The 24,318-nt window shown below is 37.6% G+C and overlaps 3 protein-coding genes across 20 annotated transcripts in view; 1 reads left to right on the top strand and 2 right to left on the bottom strand.

Annotated features, from left to right (window-relative positions):
• Positions 1–12,823, bottom strand: part of LOC106072940 (serine/threonine-protein kinase BRSK2-like) — a 173,537-nt gene extending 160,714 nt beyond the window's left edge. For 10 of the 18 annotated variants that reach the window (XM_056045388.1, XM_056045395.1, XM_056045399.1 and 7 more), the window contains exons 1-2: positions 12,238–12,823; positions 4,038–4,582 (exon numbers count right to left, since the gene is read on the bottom strand). In XM_056045388.1, the coding sequence (XP_055901363.1) occupies positions 4,038–4,113 (76 nt within the window). In that variant the 5' untranslated portion in view covers positions 4,114–4,582; positions 12,238–12,823. The remainder of the gene's footprint in view (positions 1–4,037; positions 4,583–12,237) is intronic. The other 8 variants (XM_056045403.1, XM_056045404.1, XM_056045405.1 and 5 more) reach the window with 6 other exon arrangements.
• On the top strand, positions 4,796–6,782 carry LOC129928749 (dynein heavy chain-like). The gene is made up of 2 exons (XM_056044536.1): positions 4,796–4,807; positions 6,000–6,782. Exons 1-2 carry the CDS (start codon positions 4,796–4,798, stop codon positions 6,780–6,782), a joined length of 795 nt encoding a protein of 264 aa, XP_055900511.1.
• A 7,224-nt stretch (positions 12,824–20,047) lies between the features above and the next one.
• On the bottom strand, positions 20,048–23,122 carry LOC106069065 (suppressor of Mek1-like). The gene is made up of 3 exons (XM_056043064.1): positions 23,001–23,122; positions 20,471–21,279; positions 20,048–20,243 (listed from the first exon to the last, which is right to left on the bottom strand). Exons 2-3 carry the CDS (start codon positions 21,259–21,261, stop codon positions 20,072–20,074), a joined length of 963 nt encoding a protein of 320 aa, XP_055899039.1. The 5' UTR covers positions 21,262–21,279; positions 23,001–23,122; the 3' UTR covers positions 20,048–20,071.
• Between the last annotated feature and the right edge of the window lie 1,196 nt (positions 23,123–24,318).

Here is a 24,318-nt window from a genome sequence, read left to right as displayed (position 1 = left end):
AAGCCCTGTTTATTTAATGAGCTTGTATATAAAGATGGCTACCTGGTCGTGTGGTATGTGCTATAGACAATGGTCTCGTGTTCGAAACCTGCCCTCCACCATCCCCACGCAAACCTATGGGAAGTTTGGACCACTATGTAATAATCTTTGATTCTGATAAAACAATCGAAAGATGTGAAACAAAGTACCCTATCTTATTATGGATGTCCAATATATCATATCGTCTTATTGTAAGGTAATATAATTCTTTTTTTTTTTGTCACCGTAACTATTGACAACGAGGAGAGAGGAAGTGAATGTACACTATGACCTCTAGCTTGAAAACGAGGCTTTTGACCTTATTTGATCTAGCGCTTGAGCATTGAACCCAAAAAAAACCCCAACATAGCACTGCTCCAGTACAGACAGCTAACACAATAGAAGTGTGTAGTCTGTGTGAGTGAACTGCACGTAACAAGGCACCAGCACAGATTGAAGAATGAGACGAGAGCACTAACGAACGAGCACGTAGCACACCAGTGTGTGTGTGTGAAGCAGCGTGTAGATGGCACCAGTGTCATCAGTCCACATCATCGCGCGTGAGTCGGGTGACGCTCCGTGCGATTGTCACTACGCGTGCTGTGAGTCACCGAGCACCGCTATTGTGGGCGGATGTGATCTAAAACAAAAAAAAGAAATGGGCTTGGGGGGGGGGGGGAACTCACCACTGGCTCAATACTTCTTTCATTTTATGTGTGTAGTATCATACCCTCTACATTTAAAAAAAAAAAAGCCCTCACTCTCCTTTACTAATAGGCTATGTATGCTTGAAGGCATGATTAGCATAGGAGCGAAACGGGGCTCTGGCTCAGCCGATGAGCGGGGATGGTTTTAAATAAAGGGAGAAAAAAAAAGGGGGGGGGATGGTGGGGGGGATGGTGGACAAAAAGAAAGGTGAAAACAGACAAGGTAGATCAGTGGCGTAGCAAGCATAACTTAAGCCTGGTGTATTATAGAGCAGCCTTCCCCTCTCACTACGACACTGATATAGAGATGATATGTGAGATTGTTATGAGATTGTTATGAGATTTTTATGGAGCACGCCCACATTTTCTATATTAAACTTCCTACTCAAAGAAACAATAAAACGTATCCGAAATCCTTTTCATTCAAATAAAAATTTTAATTGATTTATGAATCATCATACTCCATTTTTGTTTTCACTATGCTACAGTGTGATCAGCACAATGGTCAATAACTTTTACTGCTACGTAACTAGTCTTAAAACATGGAGTCAAATTAGTCTATTAACTTGGAGATAAACTAGTCTCAAATCCTGCAGCCAAACTAGTCTATTAACTTGGAGATAAACTAGTCTCAAAACCTGGGGCCAAACTAGTCCATTAACCTGGATATAAACTAGTCTCAAAACCTGGGGCCAAACTAGTCTATTAACCTGGAGATAAACTAGTCTCAAAACCTGGGGCCAAACTAGTCTATTAACCTGGAGATAAACTAGTCTCAAAACCTGGAGCCAAACTAGTCTATTAACCTGGAGATAAACTAGTCTCAAAACCTGGAGCCAAACTAGTCTATTAACCTGGAGATAAACTAGTCTCAAAACCTGGGGCCAAACTAGTCTATTAACCTGGAGATAAATTAGTCTCAAAACCTGGGGAAAACTAGTCTATTAACCTGGAGATAAATTAGTCTCAAAACCTGGGGAAAACTAGTCTATTAACATGGAGATAAATTAGTCTCAAAACTTGGGGCCAAACTAGTCTATTAACCTGGAGATAAATTAGTCTCAAAACCTGGGGAAAACTAGTCTATTAACCTGGAGATAAACTAGTCTCAAAACCTGGGGAAAACTAGTCTATTAACCTGGAGATAAACTAGTCTCAAATCCTGCAACCAAACTAGTCTATTAACTTGGGGCTAAGCTATTAAGAAATGAGAGCATAATAGCCTTTAGAAGGTATTGATACACAGACGTGTAGACATCTCTCTGTTTCCATATTATGACTACACTATCTCTAGAAGGTATTGATACACAGACATGTAGACATCTCTCTGTTTCCATATTACTACTACAATATCTCTATAAGGTTTTGATACACAGACATGTAGACATCTCTCTGTTTCCATTACGACTACAATATCTCTAGAAGGTTTTGATACACAGACATGTAGACATCTCCATTTTACTACTACAATAGTAAACATTCGAACCCAAGACTTTCCGTTGCCTAGTCAGATCATTGTTTTTAAGATGAAAAGAACGAACCATTACACTTTGAAACAGTGAGAACTTGAGAACCACTGCTACCTTCTCTCCAGGAAAGGGAATGAAGAGGAGATAACTCCGAGTGGATGTAAAGAGAGAGTTTGACAGTGAGATAGGACACCCTGCTGATGTAATATGGTCGTTCTCTGATTCAATCACAGGGGAAGCTTGTAATATCTTATTCAGAGGTGACAACACGAGGTGGTGATAGGGAAATACATAACTCTGGGTTAGAGTCAGTCTGCTTGTGCTGATGGTTCCAAAGAAAAGGAAATTTAAGCCTAAATGCTGCCTTACAGCTCTACCCGAACACGGGAAAGGCTTCGGGGGTAAACCCTGAGCAAAAAAACAGGAGCAGGCGACCCTAAGCAGCTGGCAGCACACAGTGCAGCACCCTGGCAGAGCTTGCGATGTCACTGATCCAAAACTATAGTGTCTATAAGATATGTCTTAACGTGCAACTACGGTCGCCTTGTTAGAGTTGTACCTTTTGAAAGTAATTTTATTACTTCTTTTAAATTCGTGAACTCACTAGATTAACCTTTTAAACGTCATTTAGGGAAAGTAAATCGCGTTTTGAAAATAGTTGCGCAGGCCAGACCGATATGTAATTGTCTTTTACCCTCGATCTTATCAATGCAATACTTAGTACTTTTTTTTTTTTTTTTATTGTGAGTGCGTGCAGTGTGTGTGTATGTGTATGTGTGTGTGTGTGTGTGTGTGTGTGTGAGAGAGAGAGAGAGAGAGAGAGAGAGAGAGAGAGAGAGAGAGAGAGAAACGTAGAGTCTTTATTGATTTTCTACCCATCGAGCAGATTCTTGGTTTCGCTATTCTCCACTAGCTACCTGTTTTTTTTTTTATTTGATCAAGCATTTATCGACCAATACATAATTTGACCATACAAATTATCATCGATGTATGTTTAGTAATAAGTCTGAGTGCGAGCCAATAGCGGATAATAATTAATTGCTTTGCAAGACATCTAATTTATATTCATGGGTCGTCGGTCAATGATAAGCCTTTTAGTATCTCCTGATATCAAGTGTTGCTTTAACCTTCAAGCTACTGATAATAAAAATAAAATATGTGAAGGTTGTCTAGAGATATCTACCATTCTCTATAAGGCGCCCAGGGTGGCAGTTGGGGAAGGAGCCCTTGGATACAAGAGATGGTTGTGAAAAGTGTAAGGGCATCCGCGGACCGATTGACTTGCAGTTATGGAGGATGTCATTTAGTATTCAATGGTTATGATAGTCATTCAGGAAAATGATTGAAAAGGGTGAGTATATAGTGCTACTGCTCGAGACCTAGATAGGTGGCTCGTAAGCTAAGGACAAGATTTTCTTAAAGTTTTTATTTTTAAATATTAAGGTTTTTTATTCAATAATTTTGAAGTTCATAATATCTAGTACACAACACAATGGACAACTAAACAAAGTAGTGACGTCGACTTTTTTTAAAATGCTTGTTATATCTTTGTCGTCTATCAAAAATTTTCACAATTTGTGCTTATTAGTGTTAAAAAAAAAGAACTTAATTTAAGTTAGATTGTTTCTGAATATTTTATTTTGTATTTCACAATTTCTGCTGCTGGTATTGAAAAACAAAACTTTTCCATTCTGTAGTGACGGATAAAAAAAAATTGTTTTTATTATTTCTCATATTTATGCCATTGACGCGTTATAGTAAAGAAACAAAACAAAACAAACATGCACACCGAATATATGCAAGCACTTATGGACCTATTCTACATTATTCATTAACTACTCACCAGTTTGCCCCTTTCCGAGAGTCTTCTCGAGTCGATAGGGCCCCACATAGAGGTCATCTTTGTGTGCATGCGACATGGTGGGCGTTCAGGTCATGCGTTGATCCAGAAAGAAATGAACACAAACTTTTAATTGGTCGCACCGCTCCGAATATTCGGTGTGAATTCTTTATAGTGTTACCAACATTGGTTCTAATATCACCTGTAGAACTATAAAAAGACTCACTTCTAACCACTATTTCTCGTTAAGACAGTGTTAAAACAGCTTGAGAACCAGCGCAAACGAGAGTCAAAGTACTAATCAATGTATGATGAGCACATTTAATTTAAACCCTCGTGGCCATCAGTTTTTCCCTGGGTTTTGAACTCGATTTCATCCTCGGGGAGAGCACGACTGCACTATCCAACAAAGCAATGAATCACGAACATTGGTGGGTCCCAGAACTCGTGGCAACACTATCAACAACAGGCGAACGAAACGCGAGCTCCAAAAATAAGTTCCGATATGTTTAGTTTAGTTTCGAACTTTTCTCTAGGCCTTCTGTCTTCTGGATTCGACAAAAAAAAAATAAATGAGGAAAGGTAAGACTTGTAATGCACTGAACGAGAGAGAGAGAGAGAGAGAGAGAGAGAAGAGAGAGAGAGAGAGGGGAGTTACAAATTTGTAAACACATGCCTAAGGTCCGCTCACGCACCGAAAGCTGTCCAGTCCTATGTTTATAAACTCACGAGTCAGGGGAGGTAAATAGGCTGAGAGCGAGATGAAAGAAATGGTAAGTTGAATATATCGTCACAGCAAACAAGGGGCAAAGACTCGCTAATATCCTTCCATTATAAAGTGTTACAATATACAAATTGGCGTTAACATCACCTGAAAGATCATAGGACAATCCAGGAACTGGTTAATAGTACATTGATATACTTCTGAGAACCTCAATTTAAATATACCTTTATGCACACATATGAAAGGATGATATCTAGGTAGAAATGTTTGTGCATGTAACATGGGGGACTTGTTTAACAGTGCCCGAACTAAAACTATTTTCTTGACTCCCTATCTGCAAAGCATCGACATACAGTAACCTCTGTAGTACAAAGGGCGATATTCTGATTGAAGTCGACATTAGACTTCTAAGTCAATACAAGAGAGGTTGGGAAAGAGAATGATAAAAGCCTGGAGTAAAGAGAACGAGTAAAAAGGAAATAATAAGAGAAAATGTGGGGATTGCGGTAAAAGAGAAAGAAAGGAAAAGAGAGAGAGAAAAAAAAAGAAAGAGTGAAGAGAGATAGAGATAAAAGGAAAAAAAAGATAGAAGGCGAAAGAGAGTGAGAAAGAGAGAGAGAGAGAGGGAGAGAGAGAGAAAAAAGAGTGAAACAGAGAAAAAAAAGGAGAGAATGAAAAAGAAAGAATGGAGAAATAACGTGAGAGAAACAAGAGAAAGAAAAGAAAAAAAGAGAAATAGGAAAGTATGAAAAAGAAATAGTAAAAGAGAGAAAGAGAGAGATAGAGAGCAAAAAGAAGAAAGAGAGAGAGAGAACAAAAAGCAAGATAAAAAAAAGGTGAAAGAGAGAGTGTTGTACTTAATAATAACAATACCATGTTACATTCCAAGCTTTATTTCACTGATTGACCAAACAACTACACACATAGTAGAGTTCACAACACGGACTACGAAATACGGTCAGTACACAGGCTAACAAATGTAAACAAACACTAAGGGGTGGACAACCCAAATAAGCAAATTCACGACAGAGCGATTAAAGACTGAGGAAAAAACAGAAAGAGAAAAGAGAGACATGAAGGTAAATTAGGAAGATAGAGAATGAAAAAACGAAAGTATTAAAAGTACAAGATTGTAGAGTACAAGATTGTAGAGTACACGATTGTAGAGTGCAAGATTGTAGAGTGCAAGATTGTAGAGTACAAGATTGTAGAGTACACGATTGTAGAGTACACGATTGTAGAGTACTGTAGATTACAAGATTGTAGAGTATAAGATTGTAGAGTACACGATTGTAGAGTACACGATTGTAGAGTGCAAGATTGTAGAGTACAAGATTGTAGAGTGCAAGATTGTAGAGTGCAAGATTGTAGAGTACAAGATTGTAGAGCACAAGATTGTAGAGTACAAGATTGTAGAGTACAAGATTGTAGAGTGCAAGATTGTAGAGTACAAGATTGTAGAGTACAAGATTGTAGAATACAAGATTGTAGAGTACAAGATTGTAGAGTACAAGATTGTAGAGTACAAGATTGTAGAGTGCAAGATTGTAGAGTACAAGATTGCAGAGTGCAAGATTGTAGAGTACAAGATTGTAGAGTGCAAGATTGTTGAGTGCAAGATTGTAGAGTGCAAGATTGTAGAGTACTGGATTGTAGAGTGCAAGATTGTAGAGTACACGATTGTAGAGTACAAGATTGTAGATTACAAGATTGTAGAGTATAAGGTTGTAGAGTACACGATTGTAGAGTACAAGATTGTAGAGTGCAAGATTGTAGAGTACACGATTGTAGAGTACTGGATTGTAGAGTGCAAGATTGTAGAGTACACGATTGTAGAGTACAAGATTGTAGATTACAAGATTGTAGAGTATAAGGTTGTAGAGTACACGATTGTAGAGTACAAGATTGTAGAGTACACGATTGTAGAGTACAAAATGGTAAAGTGCAAGATGGTAAAATACAAGATTGTAAAGATGTGGACCATGATTGAAGATGACGTTATCGCCCCTTTTACCTGTGTTTAATGTTAACCTATTTCATTCTGTCTAGTACAAAACATATACATTAACGTCATAGACAGACCTACAAGACTCAGAGCCAGCCTTCACGAGACTCACACCTAATTACCACTGACCAGTGGCTAGACAAGTGGAAGCTTGTGAATCCCAGGCGTGTTTTACTCTACGCCGACCCTGAGAAGGAGGGCATTGTACGAAGTGGTCTTAGGCCTCTCCGGATGACCGCTTCATCCAATGTCGTCTATCTGGGCAGATGATGTGACCTGTAGTCAGTAGCATTGTCAGCGATGGGATTAGTAACATAGTGGATCGGAGGGGGGGGGAATGATAGTGAAAAAAAGATTTGAAGTTATATTTCCGCGATCGAAACAGGGATATAATTAAGAGAGAGAGAGAGAGAGAGAGGGAGAGAGAGAGAGAGAGAGAGAGAAAGAAGGAGAAAAGAGTCAGAGTGTGAATTGGTTGTGAGAATACAAGTCCTGTAAAGAGTAAAATCACGGGGAAAGAAAACAAAATGGGAAAAAAGGAGAAAACGCTAAAGGAAGAGAAAGCGGGACAGAAAGAGAAGGCGGGACAGAAGCAGGAAACCAAGGCAGCTAAGAATAGAGAATAAAGGTATATATATAAATAGAATGCTTTATATTGAATTACAGACTTTGAAAGTTTGTAAGATAGACTGACGCATAACTAGTAGCATTATAAAGAATTACTTTTATGAATCTGATGACTCTTTGTAAGGGGGATACATTCACTCTCTATAAATAATGTATAATTGTTTAATTGTTTCAGAAAAAAAAAAGGATTATTTTTTACTCCGCCCTAATTTCTTTCCTCCTACAAAACAAAAAAAAAAAATAAATCATGATTACGTTCATGTATAAATCTTATCAGGGTTTAAGAGATTCTAGTTCAATGATATAGTTTTAGACCTGGAAACATTACAAGACAGTAGTCTAGACACGTTAGAGATATAGTATTGACATTTTAAATTGTATAAGTATAATATATATATAGTATGTTTATCGGATAGTGATTCTAGCTTATGATTTCTGCTTAAGACCGTGCGCCAAATGTTTCTGAAAGTCATTTATTCAACTCTTTACTGATTACATACGGGAATTCCCCTTGACAAGTGTTCAAAATAGACCCAGTTTAATTTTTAGGCGGGATACACATTTGAGACCAAAAGAAAATCTGCTGCCGAGGACAAACGCAGACGGCGAAAAGAAAATCTAAATCGACCGCCTGCGGACAATGGTTATGCTTGCCCTGGATGTGGCAAAATATGTAGGTCACAGCTGGGACTGCGCAGCCACGGGAAATACTCACAAATTTTCGGACTCGAAGACTAGCCTTATTATTATTATTATATTTTTTTTTAAATTTAAGCGGTCTAACCAGAGTTTTCCCTTTAAAGCCATGTAGCCAATCTGCTACCCTCCCCCCCATCGAAAGATATAAATAAACTGTCCATTTTTTGAGATCCATCCACCTGTCCATTTTTTGAGATCCATCCACCTAGTTAGGTTCCAGGTTTTAGGTACCACCCATAAATTTGCAAGCTAATAAGAGAAAATGTAAAAAATAAAACATATAAAATTTTTTTTTAAAATAAAAGGTTTGTGTGTGTGTGTGGGGGGGGGGGGGAGTTAGTAACTGGCATCGTGTTAAAAAAAAAGGGGTGGCAGTGCGAAAAGAAAATCCTAAAGAAGATCTACAAGACTGTTCATGAGGGTCACAGAACCACGTCTATACAAGAAGTCAACATCGCCATAATCAATACTCATCGATCGTACCCCTCCGACACCACCCCACCATCTTCCATCTTCACTGTACTGCCTGCGTTCACCACACGCTGCCTAATGCTGAATTTACCTCTAGGCAACATTAGCAGTAGCTAAAGCCCCCCCCCCCCCTCTTCCCAAATATTGTTGTGAAGAAAAAGCGAAGGAATGAACTGCCCTATGTTGATTACACGGGTCCCCCAATCTCAAATAGCGTAAGGCCTTATGCATCTTTAGAACTGCGTTAGGTTCATTCAATAATACCCGTAGTTGCGTGGTTATGGAAGTGTTCTAGGTAGAATATATAACACGTGGACGATTAGAAATGTTAAACACATGGTTAATTCCTATGTTAAACGCATACACATTGTTGATAACAATATCAAACACATGTTCTGAGAAAATGTCACTCTCATGGCCGATTTTAATCTTTAACATTTGACATAAGAATGTTTAGTCCAGTGGGTATCCTCTATAACAGAGCCACCTATACTGAAACACAAAAGGTCATAGGCCGCAGAGTATACTCGCATCCTGTTCTACTGTCTTAATATGCACATTGACATTGATAATTAATAGTTCAATCAATTCATTTACCAACCGAAATAAACTTAATAAAACAATATTATTATCCTGATCAAGCTCTGTTATCAAATATGTTTTACACAGTTAGGTCTATATATATATATATCGAATCATCAAGCAATTTAGTTTGATTCATGAATGTAAGAGGTACACATTTGTTTACAGAAGAACAAACTAAATCATTCCAGTTATGTAAAAGAGTTAACAACTATGAACTAGTTTCCCAATGAAAAAAAATCATACACAGGTCATTGGGCTTGGTTCCACACTGTTATGAAATTAAAACTGATTTATTTTTAGCAATGCTATTATTTTTATATTGTTTTTTAAAAACTGTTTCCATATGGAATTGTTTCGTTTTTTTTTTTGTTTCTGTTTTTTTTAAAGGTTCATTAATGACATCGTGAGAATTTGAGGTCAAAGAAGAGGGAAAATGGAGGGGGGGGGATAACGCAAATGACGTCAGCAATTGACATTAGCAATTAAAACGGAGAAAGGATGCATGAACAGAATGAAACATGCATTCACATTGGCTGCTGGATGACGAAATCAACAAAGAAGAAATCACACCCACAGACACACCCAAACACACACACACTTCTTCACCTCGTCTCCACTGCTCAACTAGCCCCCCTCCCCCCTCCAACCACACACACACTACAGCAAGATGCTTCCTCCCACCTCTCAACACACCCCCTCGCACGCCACGAAATAATTAACAATGGCAAAATACAAAAAGGGTAAGACGAGAAGAGTACGAGAGAAAGAGAGGAAGAGAGAGTGAGAGAGAGAGAGAGAGAGAGAGAGAGAGAGAGAAAGAAGGAGGAAGAACCAAAGTAGGTCGGTCTCTTTGACCTTAAAAGAAGTCCAATCCGGGAGACGTCTCACCAGGACAAAGAATGGGGACACTATGACATAATGAGGTCATTAGTCCAGCAAGACAAGGGCCATCCCCCTGGACACTAATCTAGTGAGGAACTATTTTTTTCATCGGAGCCAGGGAACAATAGAAAGCGGTATAATTCCTGTCTTCTTACTGGGAGAGATGTGACATCAGTTTGACAGTGGCAATCACAACGCTTTCCTGTCAGTCAGAAAGTAATAAGATTTAGAGCTCTTCAAGTAGGGGCGGATCTAAGCTATATTAAAAATATGTTAAGGGGGGTGAAGAAATAGATTTATAATACTTATACAAGAGGTATAGAAATACATGAAAAGATAGGAAAAGGTAGGTACACCTTGCGATCTATGGAGACAGATGTTGTAAAGCTCATCTGTGGCCAACGATTAACGGGGGTGCCATGTGGCCAGCACAACGACCAACCGCCTTTACTTTCCCTAACGAATGCCAGGTACCTATTAGAGTAGGATGGACTAAAATCCCGAAGATCAACATCTCAGTCTTCACCGGGATTCGAACTCCAGACTGCTTGTTTCAGAAGTCAATCGCTTGACCACTCAGGAACCACACCCCCAAGACTGATATTATGACACCCTTTTTTTTTTTCATTCACCGGCGCCTCAATGAAACAATGATATTTAGTGCTTAATAATCCAGAAGTTGGACTCTGTGAATGGGTGTACTGAGCTCTCTCTCTCTCTCTCTCTCTCTCTCTCTCTCTCTCTCTCTTTCTGTCAATCACTCTCTTTCTCACTTATAAGCAAACCCCCAATTTATTTTTTTGGTAGGCGCACTAATCTTTTTCAAATGCTTTATGTCACAATTACTATTATTATTGTAGAAATGAACTATATTTCAAATATCTGGCACTGCCAGGGTCAAGATTCGTTAGAGAGAAACAAAATTCATTTTAGTCACTTTAACTGTGTCCATAGAGAAGTTTTCTGGTAATGTGGCAGGTTTACGGCACTACCACCCTTTGACCAATGACAGGAATCTTCTAATGGATGTTTAGGGTCTTGAATGTGTTTGCAAAGTGAATAACTATTATTATTATTATGTTAGAAACGAAAGAGAATTTATTCTCTGGCGCTGTTATTATTATCATTTTTACTATTATTGTTATTGTTATTATTATTTTAGATAAAACAAAATGGTGGATCAACTAGACATTTCTACACTGGAAAGGGGTAGGGAGGTGGGTGAAGCGTCCAACATTCAATGGATCCACTTTCCAGCTGTCAATATATGCAAGTAACCCAGGAAGTGAACCAGGCTAGTCTACTCACGATCGCGCAATGGGATCAATACTCACACATTACAAGAGGCCGGAGAACAGTGGCGTTATAGTGGTATAGAGACAGAAGCAGATGACAGAGCTGCAACACAGTCAGTAGTCTGTCTGTCTGTCTGTCAGCCATGACTAATGGCATAACAGAAAGTTGATGGTATTTAAATTTCTTAGTCCATATGCAAGTACGAATTCGTATTTCTCTTTCTTTGCAAAAACCTTTACAGTATGGAACGGATGCCTAATCAGCCAAAAAATCTAATGACTTAATGAGACTTAAAATCCCCCAATTGTACAGTGACTTATTTCGACTTGAAAAGGACGAAGCTGATTAAGATATGGGGGGCTTTTTTTGATGCCATTTATAAGTGCAGATATTGTATATTAGTGCTAAATATTTCTTAGAAACCCTAAGCTACACGCATAGAGCGAAATCATCTACTCATTTGAAGCAACGCCTGTAACTTTTGTACGATACCAATTTGATTTTGAAAAATAATTATTACAATGTTTCTTGCTTGTTTGTAAGTTTTACTCGGATGTTCCTTCAGAACCGAAGCTATTTTACTTCCTAATCCAAACCTCCCGCAGGACGACGGGGGATGGGAGCGGGCAGGGTATGAACCCGAGACCATCGATCACGACAGTCTATCGCGACCAGGCAGCCATCCGCATTTGCCCCCTCCCTTCCAATCACCACACCATACAAAATATGATAATTTAAAGTGGTCACATATAGTGGGGCGTTAAGACCAGTTAGCACCCCCTCCCCCCTTTTTTTTCCCGTAATAATTTTACACTTACTAGGGACCAGGTACAACACTAAAAATAAAACATGTATAAATCTAGTAACATAATAACAGCGCTGGAAGTGGAAACAAGGCACACACGACAGCAAACCTTCGCTACTCCATCAGAAATATTGAAATAAATGGATGAATTATTTACTCTAGTTATTCCCAACAAACTGTTTCATCACCTTTTTACTCACAAGAAATTTTAAAACGAACTTTCCTTTTCCAAACATGAATACCAATAGAATCAAAGAATCTATTTAATCATTCTCACAGAAGACGGCCGAGGGACACACACCACACCACAGGAAAACACAGCGCGGAATGTGTCCTAAAACCTCACACGCGCACACCCGTTCACGCGCCGCGAGTACTCACACGATTGCACACGGTATACATCTTGCACTGGCCACGAGCGAGTCTCCGCTTGTCAGAGGGAAAAAAAAACTCAAGCATACCCAGAGACCAGCAGACGATATGTACCAACATCACGGCATTGCCAGCCAGCGATCGACCCATCGATTGCGCTACTTTAGGCCAAATTGGATTTTCAAAGACATAAAATAAACTACAAGGCCTAATCAACTATACATGTAGTGCATATCTTTAAAACTATATATAATTTGTTAAAACTGTTTCACTTTCTTTTCAAATGTAACATATAAGCTTTAAAAATATATCTTTAAAAAAAAAATCTGGCAGAAAATAAGACACAATATTATATAATGGTGCGACAGAGCGTAGTAACACAGACTATAGTTTCTTTTGCGCGGTGCCAACCGGCAAATGTATAAGGAATCGGTCTGGAATCGTTGGATGAATCATCCACATCCGCGAGGGAAAAATAAACCCTGGCATCGAATCGAGTTCTTAACAGCAACGTTCAGTGCGCTGGAGAGGGGCGAAGACGATTTCGCTAGCACTGGTCGATAACGATACAAGCGGTGAGGCAACATTTGGCCGACTCCACGTTCTTGGGAATAAGATTATCAAAGTTCAAATATAAAGTTCGATAACTCTGGCATTTTATGTTCCTATATTACTTACGATATGTTTACAAAGCATACACATACGTGGGAGGTGTCCTTTAAGAGTTAAAATAATCTTGCATCTATTGTAGTAATGCAAAGGTGGACAGTTGAAGTCAAACATAATTTTCCTTTGTTTGGACCAATAAAACAATAATATCTTATCATAAATATTATTACTTTATGACTTATTGAAAAAAAAGTAATAAAGAAAAAGTAAAGCTCTCTTTAGGGCAGATGATGTAAATTGTAAAGGTTTTGTATAGCCAACGGTTAACGACAGTGTCATGTTGTCAGTATAACGACCAACCGCCCTTAATTCCTCAACTAATGTCAGGTACCCATTAAAGTGGTGTGGATTTAGGGGCTTCCTAAAAGTCCCTAAGTTAAAATGTCCCAGCCTTCACCGAGATTCAAGCCCACGACCCATCGGTTCGTAAAGAAAGCGCTTTACCACTCAGCCACCACTCCCTCTAGGAGCAGTTACTATCTCTCTCAGCTCACACTGTTGTGGGGTATTCAACTTTGTACACTGAAAAGACATGGTGTGGATATTAAGTGAATTAAAAGTAAATGACTCTTAGATGAACGATTTAAAAAAAAAAAATACTAACCTGACATTACCCGCGGCCTGCGGGTCTAAGTTTGTGTTTACTAATCTAGTGGATTTTATTTAGATGTATGTTAAACTTAGATAATGATCCTTTCAAGTTTTTTCTGTTTCGCTACGAAAATAAAATTAGGTTTGCGAAAATGGGTTTACCCGAAGCCGATACATTCATATCTATTAAAAACGAAAAGAGCGATAGCTTTGTTAAATGAATGGGATTATAAGGTGAACAATTAAACGAAATAATTTTTAGTACGCGAATGAATGAATATTGAGCTAGGCCTATCTCAACTCGGCTTCGCAGCTTTCGCAGATATGTGTGGCTTTAGAAAATCAAATTTGAATCTTTATTAGATCCAAATATGAAATGAATAGACTTTAATTAATATGTTTAAAGTATAAAACTATCTGTGCGAAGAGAAGTTTTATCATCTTAGAGTTGAATTAGAGTTTTAGATCTAGGGATGGGATTATAAAGTAAACAATTAAACGAATTAATATTTAGTACGCGATTCATTACGGTATTGTCTAATGAAAGAATGTTCGTCAGGAAATCTGTAGTCACAGATATCAGTAACTAATTTATGTTAAAAATGCTTTTGAAACACAAAATTGAAGGTTAATTTTATTATATAATGAAATCAATGGACCTACTTTTGTATTTTCATGTGTCAAAGTAAAAAACTATCTGCGCAAAGTATATTTCTTAAAATTAGATCTAGGTCTAAATCCTTTCGATCTTTTCTCATGTCAACATTGTAGACATGGCCTAGATCCATAAAATACTATAGCTGTAATAGAGTCGGACAACTTTATTTTTTTGAGGGTCTTAAGTTTGTTTTAGGGCTACAATACATACACTACGGTCTAAGTTAGTACCCAAGAAACATTCCTGCCAAGTTTTATCAAGATTGGTCAAGCGGTTTTGATGTCTATAAGTAACATACATCCATACATACATACCCCTCACATTCTACTTTATAATAAAGATAAGTTTGGCGCATATGAAGTTATTTCTACAGTTTGTGATTTATGCATAACATTTAAACCTATTTATGTAAATAAAAAAAGTTTTTTAAAACATTGAACTCATAAAAACTTTTTTGCAGAGTTGAGGATGCTTAAGGTTCTAAAAAAAAATAAATTAATCGCTATACTCCTATATATGCGATAATGAAACTATAATTGATTATCTGCGGCGGGATTATTAACTGTATACATTGTCACGATAAACTTGACTGCTCGACAGAGTTATCTTATTTTATAAAATACAGACGTTACTTCAAAAAAGAAGATGATTACGTCCTACGCGTCTTGCATCTAGTCATGCATGTTAACCAATGACTTAAATAATGCCAAGTCATTGGTTTTCCTGGCTGGCTCAGGCAACCCATTCCATGCTCTAAAAGCACTGGGGAAGAAGGAGCATTTGTACACATTTTGCCCAGCATATGGAACGAGGAATGTGTCTTTATTTTTTTGTCTTTCTGGGTATTTTATTTGGTTTTGTTTTTGTATTTTAAGATTATGGTTCAGTGTTTTATGTATTACAGCTACTTTATTAGTTATCCCTCTGTCCTGAAGTGTCTCTAAGCTTAGTGATTTTACTAATTGTGTTACTCTAATCAAGTTTGAATATTCATTTGTTAAAAATCTAACTGCTCTATTTTGTATTTGTTCCAGTTTCTTTACGTTTGTTTAAGTTGAGGGATCCCAAACAGAGGATACATATTCTAATGTTGGCCTAACTAAAGTTAAATAACTTTTTAGTTTTATGTTCGTGTTTGATTTGTACAAATTTCTTTTAATATACCCTAATGCTTTGTTTGATTTTTAAATAATTTCATCATTATGGGGATTCCATGATACCTTTTCATGTATTACCACACCTAGACTTGTGACTGGTTTACCATGAATAAAGTAAGTATATAGGGATTAGTATTTTTACACTAATCTATAAAATAAGCAAAATATAAAAGGAAAAACAAAGCTTAGGCCTATAATAAGTGCAATAGTATAAATTATTTTGAATCAATCATATAATTAATTTGTAATAGATCTATACTAAGCATAACAAATATGTGTGGAAATATTTTGACCAAATGGTTTTTATATTTAGAACAGTTTTTTGCTTTTGGTATGCTTAACGCACTTGTGTTGACCAGTTGACCAGTTGATAAGGTCAAATCACTTGTGTTGACCAGTTGATCAGTTGCTATGGTCAAATCACTTGTGTTGACCCGTTGATATGGTCAAATCACTTTCGTTGACCAGTTGATATGGTCAAATCAATTGTGTTGACCAGTTGACCAGTTTCTATGGTCAAAGCACTTGTGTTGAACAGCTGACCAGTTGATTTGGTCAAATCACTTGTGTTGACCAGTTGGTATGGTCAAATCACTTGTGTTGACCAGTTGATCAGTTGCTATGGTCAAATCACTTGTGTTGACCAGTTGACCATTTGCTATGGTCAAATCACTTATGTTGACCGTTTGGGAGGGAGAGTGGAAGGAAGGGGTATTTGGGAGACGTTTTCCTTGATGACTTTTTAAAAGCTGCCTGTCGTGTGGCATGCACACTGCACTGTCGTTAGGTCGTCTTTATGGTCTTGGGTTTATACTCTGTCTGCTGCCAACTCCCGTCGTCCTGCTGGAGCTTTGGACTAGGAAGTAGATCATCGTCAACTCTAAAGAAACACCAAAATCGTCAAACATTTTCCTATAAGTTTGAGATTTTATGAACATCTTTTGAAAAAACAACAACTCTAGTTTCACAGTGAACATTTTTTCAAAACACAATCTAATTAAAATTAAATTTGGCTTATGTTTTTTTTTTAATGACCTCTTCAGCGGGAATTCCCGCACTTGACTTCAATGTTTCTTTGGGTTCAGTCAAGAGTTAAACTAATAAATAGAAGTACATAAACATTTGGTGCAACATCTTATGTAGTAGCTCCAGTTCACTTTACCTTTACTTTTACCTATTCCTTAGTCTGTTGGATCGTTGGGGCACCATGCAAAGTATGTCGACCGTCTTTCTCGATTTCTCCCTGTCTTTTATCTTAGTTAGATCCTCTTTCAATGGCAGGCCCAGGCCCATCCATTCTTTTATGTTGTCTTCTCAACGCTTTCTTTGTCTGCCTCTTCTTCTTTTTCCTGGTACTGTTCCCTGAAGGAAGGTCTTTGCGAGCCCCGAGACCTTGGCCATAGATTTTTATTTTGCGTTTTTTTACGATAGTTAGGTCATCATGGGGTCCAATCGCTGCAGTAACCCTGTCTCCAATCTCTTGGTTTGTGATGCGGTCTTTAAAAGTGATGCCTAGGATCCTTCTGTAGCATCTCATTTACATTGCTAGGATCCTCCTCTCTAGTTCTGCAGTCAGCGTCCAAGACTCACACGCATATAAAAATGTGGCCATGATCAGGGAGCGCATCAGTCTGATTTTGGTGCCGAGGGCTAAGCCTTTCTCCTTCCATATTATTTTAAGTTTTGAAAGGGCTGCTGTGGTCTGTGCTATTCGGGCCAGTAGTTCAGGTTTCGTTCCCTCATCTGAGACTTGAGACAATAGCTCCAAGGTATTTGAAACTACTGACACAAGTCAGCTTTTCACCTCCAATACTGATGTCCCTTTTAAAGCCAGCTCACTCGCCCATTAGCTGGAATGCTGATAGGACGACTTAACTCCTGTACATCTCAACGGGCAGACTTGAAGTATTAGAAGAAACAAAAAGGAGAACTAATAGACTACCATGACCTTGATGAAGTAGGAATAGATTATTGAAAAGTTGTTTCTTTTTAATTACTTATTTTAGTTATTTTAGTTTTTAGTCTAACAAAGAGACTTTAAACATCCGAAACATGTAAAATAAACGAACAAAAACCGATACATAATCAACAGTTGTCCAACTAACATAGTCTATCTAGAAGTACTTTAAAGATGAGCATTAATTTAGGAATGATAAGGGACGCTACTATTGATATTGTCAGTATATATTTTTCAATCATGAGTTATGTACCTTTGGAACGCGTGCAGAGGAGGCTTGGAGTGGCGGCACGTGAGGCCCGCGATAGGAGGCATCCTTGTCACCGTCATCTTCGGAAACCAGACCAGTTCTCATAAACCAGGATTTCCTACTCCATATTTTTCCGACATATTTTCCGACATTTATATATGATACCAACTATCTTAAAAGCGGTGCTGGATTTACCTATAGGGAACATAAGCTAGAGCTTAAAATTGTAGGACGATCGAGTGTCATATATTTGTAATCTAAGATATAAATTAGAATTTTCATCCCCACCTCTTGTAGTATTCAGGCGAGACCAAAACCTACAAGACATATTAGTACACACTAAACTCCACAACATTTCAAGCGAACCTGGCACTTGGCCATGTAAGCGACGTAACTGTCAGACCTGCAAACACAAGCTCGCCACCCCCACCATCACCTGTCCTAAAATGACCATCAAGATTGAACTGTAATAGTAGAGGAGTCATATATGCTATAATATGCTCAAGGTATCAGATGGTTTATATTGGAAACACAGGCAGGACCTTAAAAACACGACTCCAAGAACACCTTAGAGACATTCGTAATTTTGCCACTAAGCCCATCTCTATCCATTTTAATAACCCACATCATAGGGGTACCACCGACCTCCTCGTCACTGCCATACAACAATGCAACGACAAAAACACCCGTCTGCAGATAGAAAACAAACTTATTTACATGTCAGGCACCCTCCAACCTAACGGGATCAACAACCAGCACACTTTTATTTAATATGCGATGGGCACTAACACTACGGTACCCCCTTTTCCCATTCATCTTTGCCTGACATCTCCGCCCCCTTCCGTTTTCCCGCGCTTTTACATCAGCGTAGTTCATTTCTTTTCTGCCTCGATAGAGAACAACATCGGACAGATAAGTTCACTTAAAACTATTTTGTGTTAATTGTTTTATTTTTTGTTTGTTTTGTAGCTGATGAGGGCCTCGTGGCCCAAACGTCCTTTGTTTTACTTGGTTTTACTTGGTCCGGCAGGGTTACATATATGCATGTTTTTCGTATTTTTCGTATTTTCTATACAGTCGTTTATCCCTGCAGCAGTAAATCTTGTTTTTTTTTTAGAATGTAAGGAGTATATATATTTGTGCGTCCCGTATAGAAATCAAAACCGTTTAACTAATGTTGATTAAACTTGGCATAAATGTTCCTTTGATCATGGCGGAGACCGCAGTGTAAATATAATGTCCCTCCCAGAGCTTATGTTTAGTAGTTAATACATGAGATGAACTGCGCAGTGGTTTCCAAATCAGGGAGCTCTCCATATAGTTTTCTTTCTATTTGGGTGATTTGGGGCCAATGTCTTATACGGGCCTCTTGGTAGAGAGAGCAGTTTTGGAGGACGTGGTCGGCATTTTCTGGTGATACTCCACATGGGCAGATTTCACTGGTTCCAATTTTGAGCTTCCGGAACATGTGTTGTCGCATTCTGTTGTGTCCGGTCCTGAGTCGAAAGATTAGACGTTGGTCTTGCCGGGATAGCTTATAGTAAGCATCATCTTTCTTGTGATTTGGATGGGAGCTCGTCCATTTCTCATTTATTTTATCTACAATTAATTTCTTCATTTCTTCTGGATAGAGTGCAGAGTTTACTTGTGAGTTTGTTCTCCCACTCTTGGCGAGTGTGTCAGCCTTCTCATTTCCTGCTAGTTGTATGTGACCTGGTATCCATCGACAACTAAATATATCTATATTAAAGAACGAAACTTTGTAATAAATCGGGTAAACTATTTTATATTCGATATGAATATGTCGGCTAAACTGGTTAACCAATTTTCACACATTACTTTTATTTTCGTGGTAAAAATTGTTTAAAAATGTTTAACCTTTATTTAGCAAGCCATATACATGAAATTTGGGAAAACGGATCTTATATTTCTAATAAATAACTAAATGTTCAGGAACATTCTGCGCACCGCCTTCTAAGTCTGGATCTATATTAGAATTGTATATACTCTGAGTAGATTTATACATTCGCTTAACCAGAGTGTTATTTTTCGTGGGTGGGGGAATCGGAGCGGGGTAAAAAAAATCCTTTTTGTTTATTAGTTACTAAAAGTACAATAATCATTATTACGAAACAGTGATCAGCTTCATTAAGGTGGAGTTGTCTTTTTAAAAAAAATACTTTTTATGTTTTACTTATTACACATAAAAAAATATTATTTATAAATCTCTTAAAAAAAAAAAGGGAGAAACAAGACTTATAGCCATTGTAACTTAATGCTTTATTCGTCCTAGTTTCTTTCTTGTGCGCGCCCTCTGGCGCCGCCTCTTCTGCCACCTCTGTTGGGGATAACCAGGGCCAAAGCAAAACTGACGAGTGCTACAGCTAGAACGATAGTGACGTACATTTCAATGTCACCGGTAACCCAGGACTGCAATGACGCAACAAGTTTCATGGCAAACCTGCAAAAAAATAAAAAATGTTTTAATAATGTTATCATTGCATCGCCATACTAACGGCAGGTTTCTGTCACGCTCTACTTCACATTCAGTCCATATAATTATAATGGCATCCCTCTGGGTCGTCACGTACCACAGCTAAACCCCCCCTATAACCAACCACTTCAGGCTCATGATAAACAGTACGATGAAGAAAACAAAAGTGAAATTTACATCTTTGTAAGACTTACCCAGGTCTTTGTGCCCTTGACATCAGGCTCGCGGCATACGTTTTATGCAGCATTCCAGATGGCGGGAAACCAAGAGCAGTGAGAAGCCATCTTAGCACAACTGTCAGAACGAAGCTTAATATTAAAGAGGAAACCAGTGTACTCATGAAAAAATTACTAACAATAATTCGACTTTCTTCGGTCCTATTTGTAGAATTTTCGTTCCCAATTGGCTCGCTGGACACTCCATTAAAATTTTCGGGTGTCTGATATGTGTTTCTATTTTCTCGGATAGTAGGTGTCTCGGGTTTCATCACCGGAGCATTGCCATTATTGTTGTTTTCATTTGATTCACATTTCTGGTCTCCAATGTTTTCTGTGCTTTCTTTATCTTTGTTTTCACTATCTTTGTTATCACTATCTTTGTTATCACTATCTTTGTTATCACTATCTTTGTTTTCACTATCTTTGTTATCACTATCTTTGTTATCACTATCTTTGCTATTACTATCTTTGTTATCACTATCTTTGTTATCACTATCTTTGTTATCACTATCTTTGTTATCACTATCTTTGTTATCACTATATTTGTATTTTGTAGATTTGTTCTTTAAGAGCAAAGCATTTCCCAAATCAGCGTTTCCATGAGATTTGTTTTTCTTGACTAATGTGTAGTTTATATCTTTAGATCGATCTGAGTTGTCTCTATTGTCAAAATTCTTATCTTTCAGCCAATTTCTTTCGATCTGAATCTCTTTGCTTCCAGCCAGGCCATTGTCGATAGTTCTATTATCTAAGGAGCTTTTAGCCATATCTGTACATTTGTGTATCTGAAAAATACATGTTAATATTTCACAGTCATTGATTACTAATGGACCTCATTCACCAATCGTCAACAAACAACATTTAGTCACGTGATTTTATTGATAAAACAACGGGAAAAACTGTCACGTGACAACCATCATGAATTAAACATGAGATCGTAAATTATATAGAAGAGATAGAGCACCACGTGGCTAAATGTTGTTTGTTTACGATTGGTGAATGAGGTCCATTGCAGGATCGTTGGATATGAAAACTAGGTCAATGAGACCGTGTCTTTTTTTTTTAAGTCAACAATAAAGCTTTGCTTTTAAATAGATATCAGTAGTAGAGGCGAAATACCTCGGAGTTATAGTTTCAGATGAAAGAGCCAAATGTGTACTTCTGGCTAGAATTGCGCAGTCCACAGCAGTACTTGCAAAACTCAAAACAATTTGGAAAGACAAAGACATAACTCTCGACACTAAAATCAGACTGCTGCTTTCCTTGGTCATGGCCATTTTCTTGCAAGTTTGCAAATTTTAGACGCTGACTGCAGAGCTAGAGAGGACTATCCTAGCAATGGAATTGAGATGCTCTAGAAAGATCCTACTTATCACCTACACAGATTCTAGCAATGGAATTGAGATGCTCTAGAAAGATCCTACTTATCACCTAAACAGATCCTAGCATTGGAATTGAGATGCTCTAGAAAGATCCTACTTATCACCTACACAGATCCTAGCAATGGAATTGAGATGCTCTAGAAAGATCCTACTTATCACCTACACAGATCCTAGCATTGGAATTGAGATGCTCTAGAAAGATCCTACTTATCACCTACACAGATCCTAGCGTTGGAATTGAGATGCTCTAGAAAGATCCTACTTATCACCTACACAGATCCTAGCATTGGAATTGAGATGCTCTAGAAAGATCCTACTTATCACCTACAAAGATCCTAGCATTGGAATTGAGATGCTCTAGAAAGATCCTACTTATCACCTACACAGACTGCATCACAAATGAAGAGATTCGAAACAGGATCACAATAGTAACTGGGTTCCACGATGACCTGCTAACCACTTTAAAAAAAACAAAACGCAAACTAAAACTTTGCGGGCATATCACAAAGTCATCAGGGCTTGCACAGACCTTCCTTCAGGGAACAAAACCAAGAAAAAGAAGAAGGAAGCCAGAGAAAGCGATGAGATGGCAACATAAAAGAATGGACGGGTCTGGTGCCATTGAAGGAGATTCTATTCAAGATAAAAGACGGAGGAGTGGAGAAAGACAATAGACAGATCATGTGTGGTGCCCCAAAGGTTTAACAGACTAAGGGATAGTTGAAGATGAAGGTAATATATCTTACAAGCAGATCTTTTCCCAACTTATCAGTATTTCAAAACTAAACAACTTCTGTTTGAAATGAAAGCTACTGAAATTAACTTGACAGATTAAGTATTGGTGCTTCAGCCACAGGATATACAACACTGGAAACATCACTGACAACTTTTATGTCCTTTTCTCAAATTACAGAAATATGGACGCATAGTTTAGCCATATGGATCCAACAACATATGGAGATCTATCATTGTGGACTGGACGTCTAACCTAGAAAAAATTTAGCCTTGCATTAATATTCGTGTTTAAGCTGGGTTTTTTTTTAGTTGATAGGTCAGTAGCCTATCGACTTCTACTAAGAAGATAAAAATACTAGAACATAAGAGAATAGAATATTCATACTCACAAATCGTTATCAGAATAAGAGCTGCATCTCCAAGCTGTTCGCTGGTAACACAAATGTTATTTTCAATGTCAGTTTTCTTGACTTGTTGACACGCCCAGGTGTTGTCGTCACGTGCCTGTCCACGTCAGAGCGGTAGTCTCTCTCATGACGTGCAAACTTCCACTTTTACTGGCGTTGAGGCGTTTATTTTATTTTTTTTTGTTTTTTTTTTACAATACCTCTATTCAAGTCAGAGCTTCATGGAACCTTGAACCAGGAACCTGCATGGACGCTGAACTAAAAAAAAAAACGGCTCTAACGATTTAACAGTTGATGTATATCGCTGAGAAAAAAAATTACTAGCTCGTTGGCCACACGGCGAAAACTCTAGATTCACCATTTTAATTTATTTAAGTAAAAATAAAATGAAATAAATTTAAATTTGGCTTTAAATTGGTGTACAAAAATTGGCTTAATCAGCTGTAGTGTACCGAAAACTGAAGTGTTTATTAATTTTAAAGATGTTTACAGTTTATTTATAGATTCTCTAAACTTTACTTTTATATAAGATCTGAACGAAGTGATCGTCTCCTTTCCTATTAGAACTAAAACAGAAAGATTTAAAAACTCCTTTATCCCACTTTCGGTTAGAGTGTTACACGATCATCTGTCGTCATCGAGAAGTTCATAGAAGTCTAATTCATAAAGCGCTGGTTGTGTGTGTGTTTCGTGTGTGAATGTTGTTCGTATTTGTATCTATAGTGTTATTGTTACAGTAGTTATGCTGAGGTTGTCAATTGTAGTCCAACTAAATGTCCATTTGATTGGATCAATACAAATTATCTTTTACGTAAATCTAACATAGATTACGCCTAAACTCTAGATCCAGAGGTAGATCTAGATCTAGACTAGATCTTAAGAGTTCTAAATGAGATAGTTCTAAATCAGATAGGCCTACGTTTAATGAAGATACCAATAAATCATTACGTTCTTATATAATGCCCGCTGGCCTTTCTGTAGAGTCGTTATTTCAAGGAGCTGACGGTGTCACAATCACGAGTTCGATATCCATTTTTTTTTTTAAATTTATTTTCAGATATATTTTTATTTTATTTTAAGTTGTATTTCAATGGTATTATTCTTTTTTTTTTATGTGGAAGTCAGTAAACGTATTAACACACATTTTATTACTTATCAGCTAGATCTTATATATATATATATGTATATAGTATATATCAACAATTACTTCATTTTATCTTATCTTATCTTATACAGACGTTACTTCAAAAAAGAAGATGATTACGTCCTACCTGTCATGCATTTAGTCATGCATATTAAC

The sequence above is a fragment of the Biomphalaria glabrata genome, chromosome 10 (assembly GCF_947242115.1).
Source record: "Biomphalaria glabrata chromosome 10, xgBioGlab47.1, whole genome shotgun sequence".
Lineage (NCBI taxonomy): Eukaryota > Metazoa > Mollusca > Gastropoda > Planorbidae > Biomphalaria > Biomphalaria glabrata.
The sequence above is the reverse complement of the archived record's forward strand: the minus strand, read 5'-3'. Positions and strand labels throughout refer to the sequence as shown.

Excerpts from the sequence above, each read along its gene's own strand:
- LOC106069065 (XM_056043064.1), bottom strand. The coding sequence starts at position 21,261 with ATGGCTAAAAGCTCCTTAGATAATAGAACTATCGACAATGGCCTGGCT. Across the intron at positions 20,244-20,470 it reads TCAAGGGCACAAAGACCTGG|GTTTGCCATGAAACTTGTTG; the intron begins GTAAGTCTTACA and ends ATTTTTTTGCAG.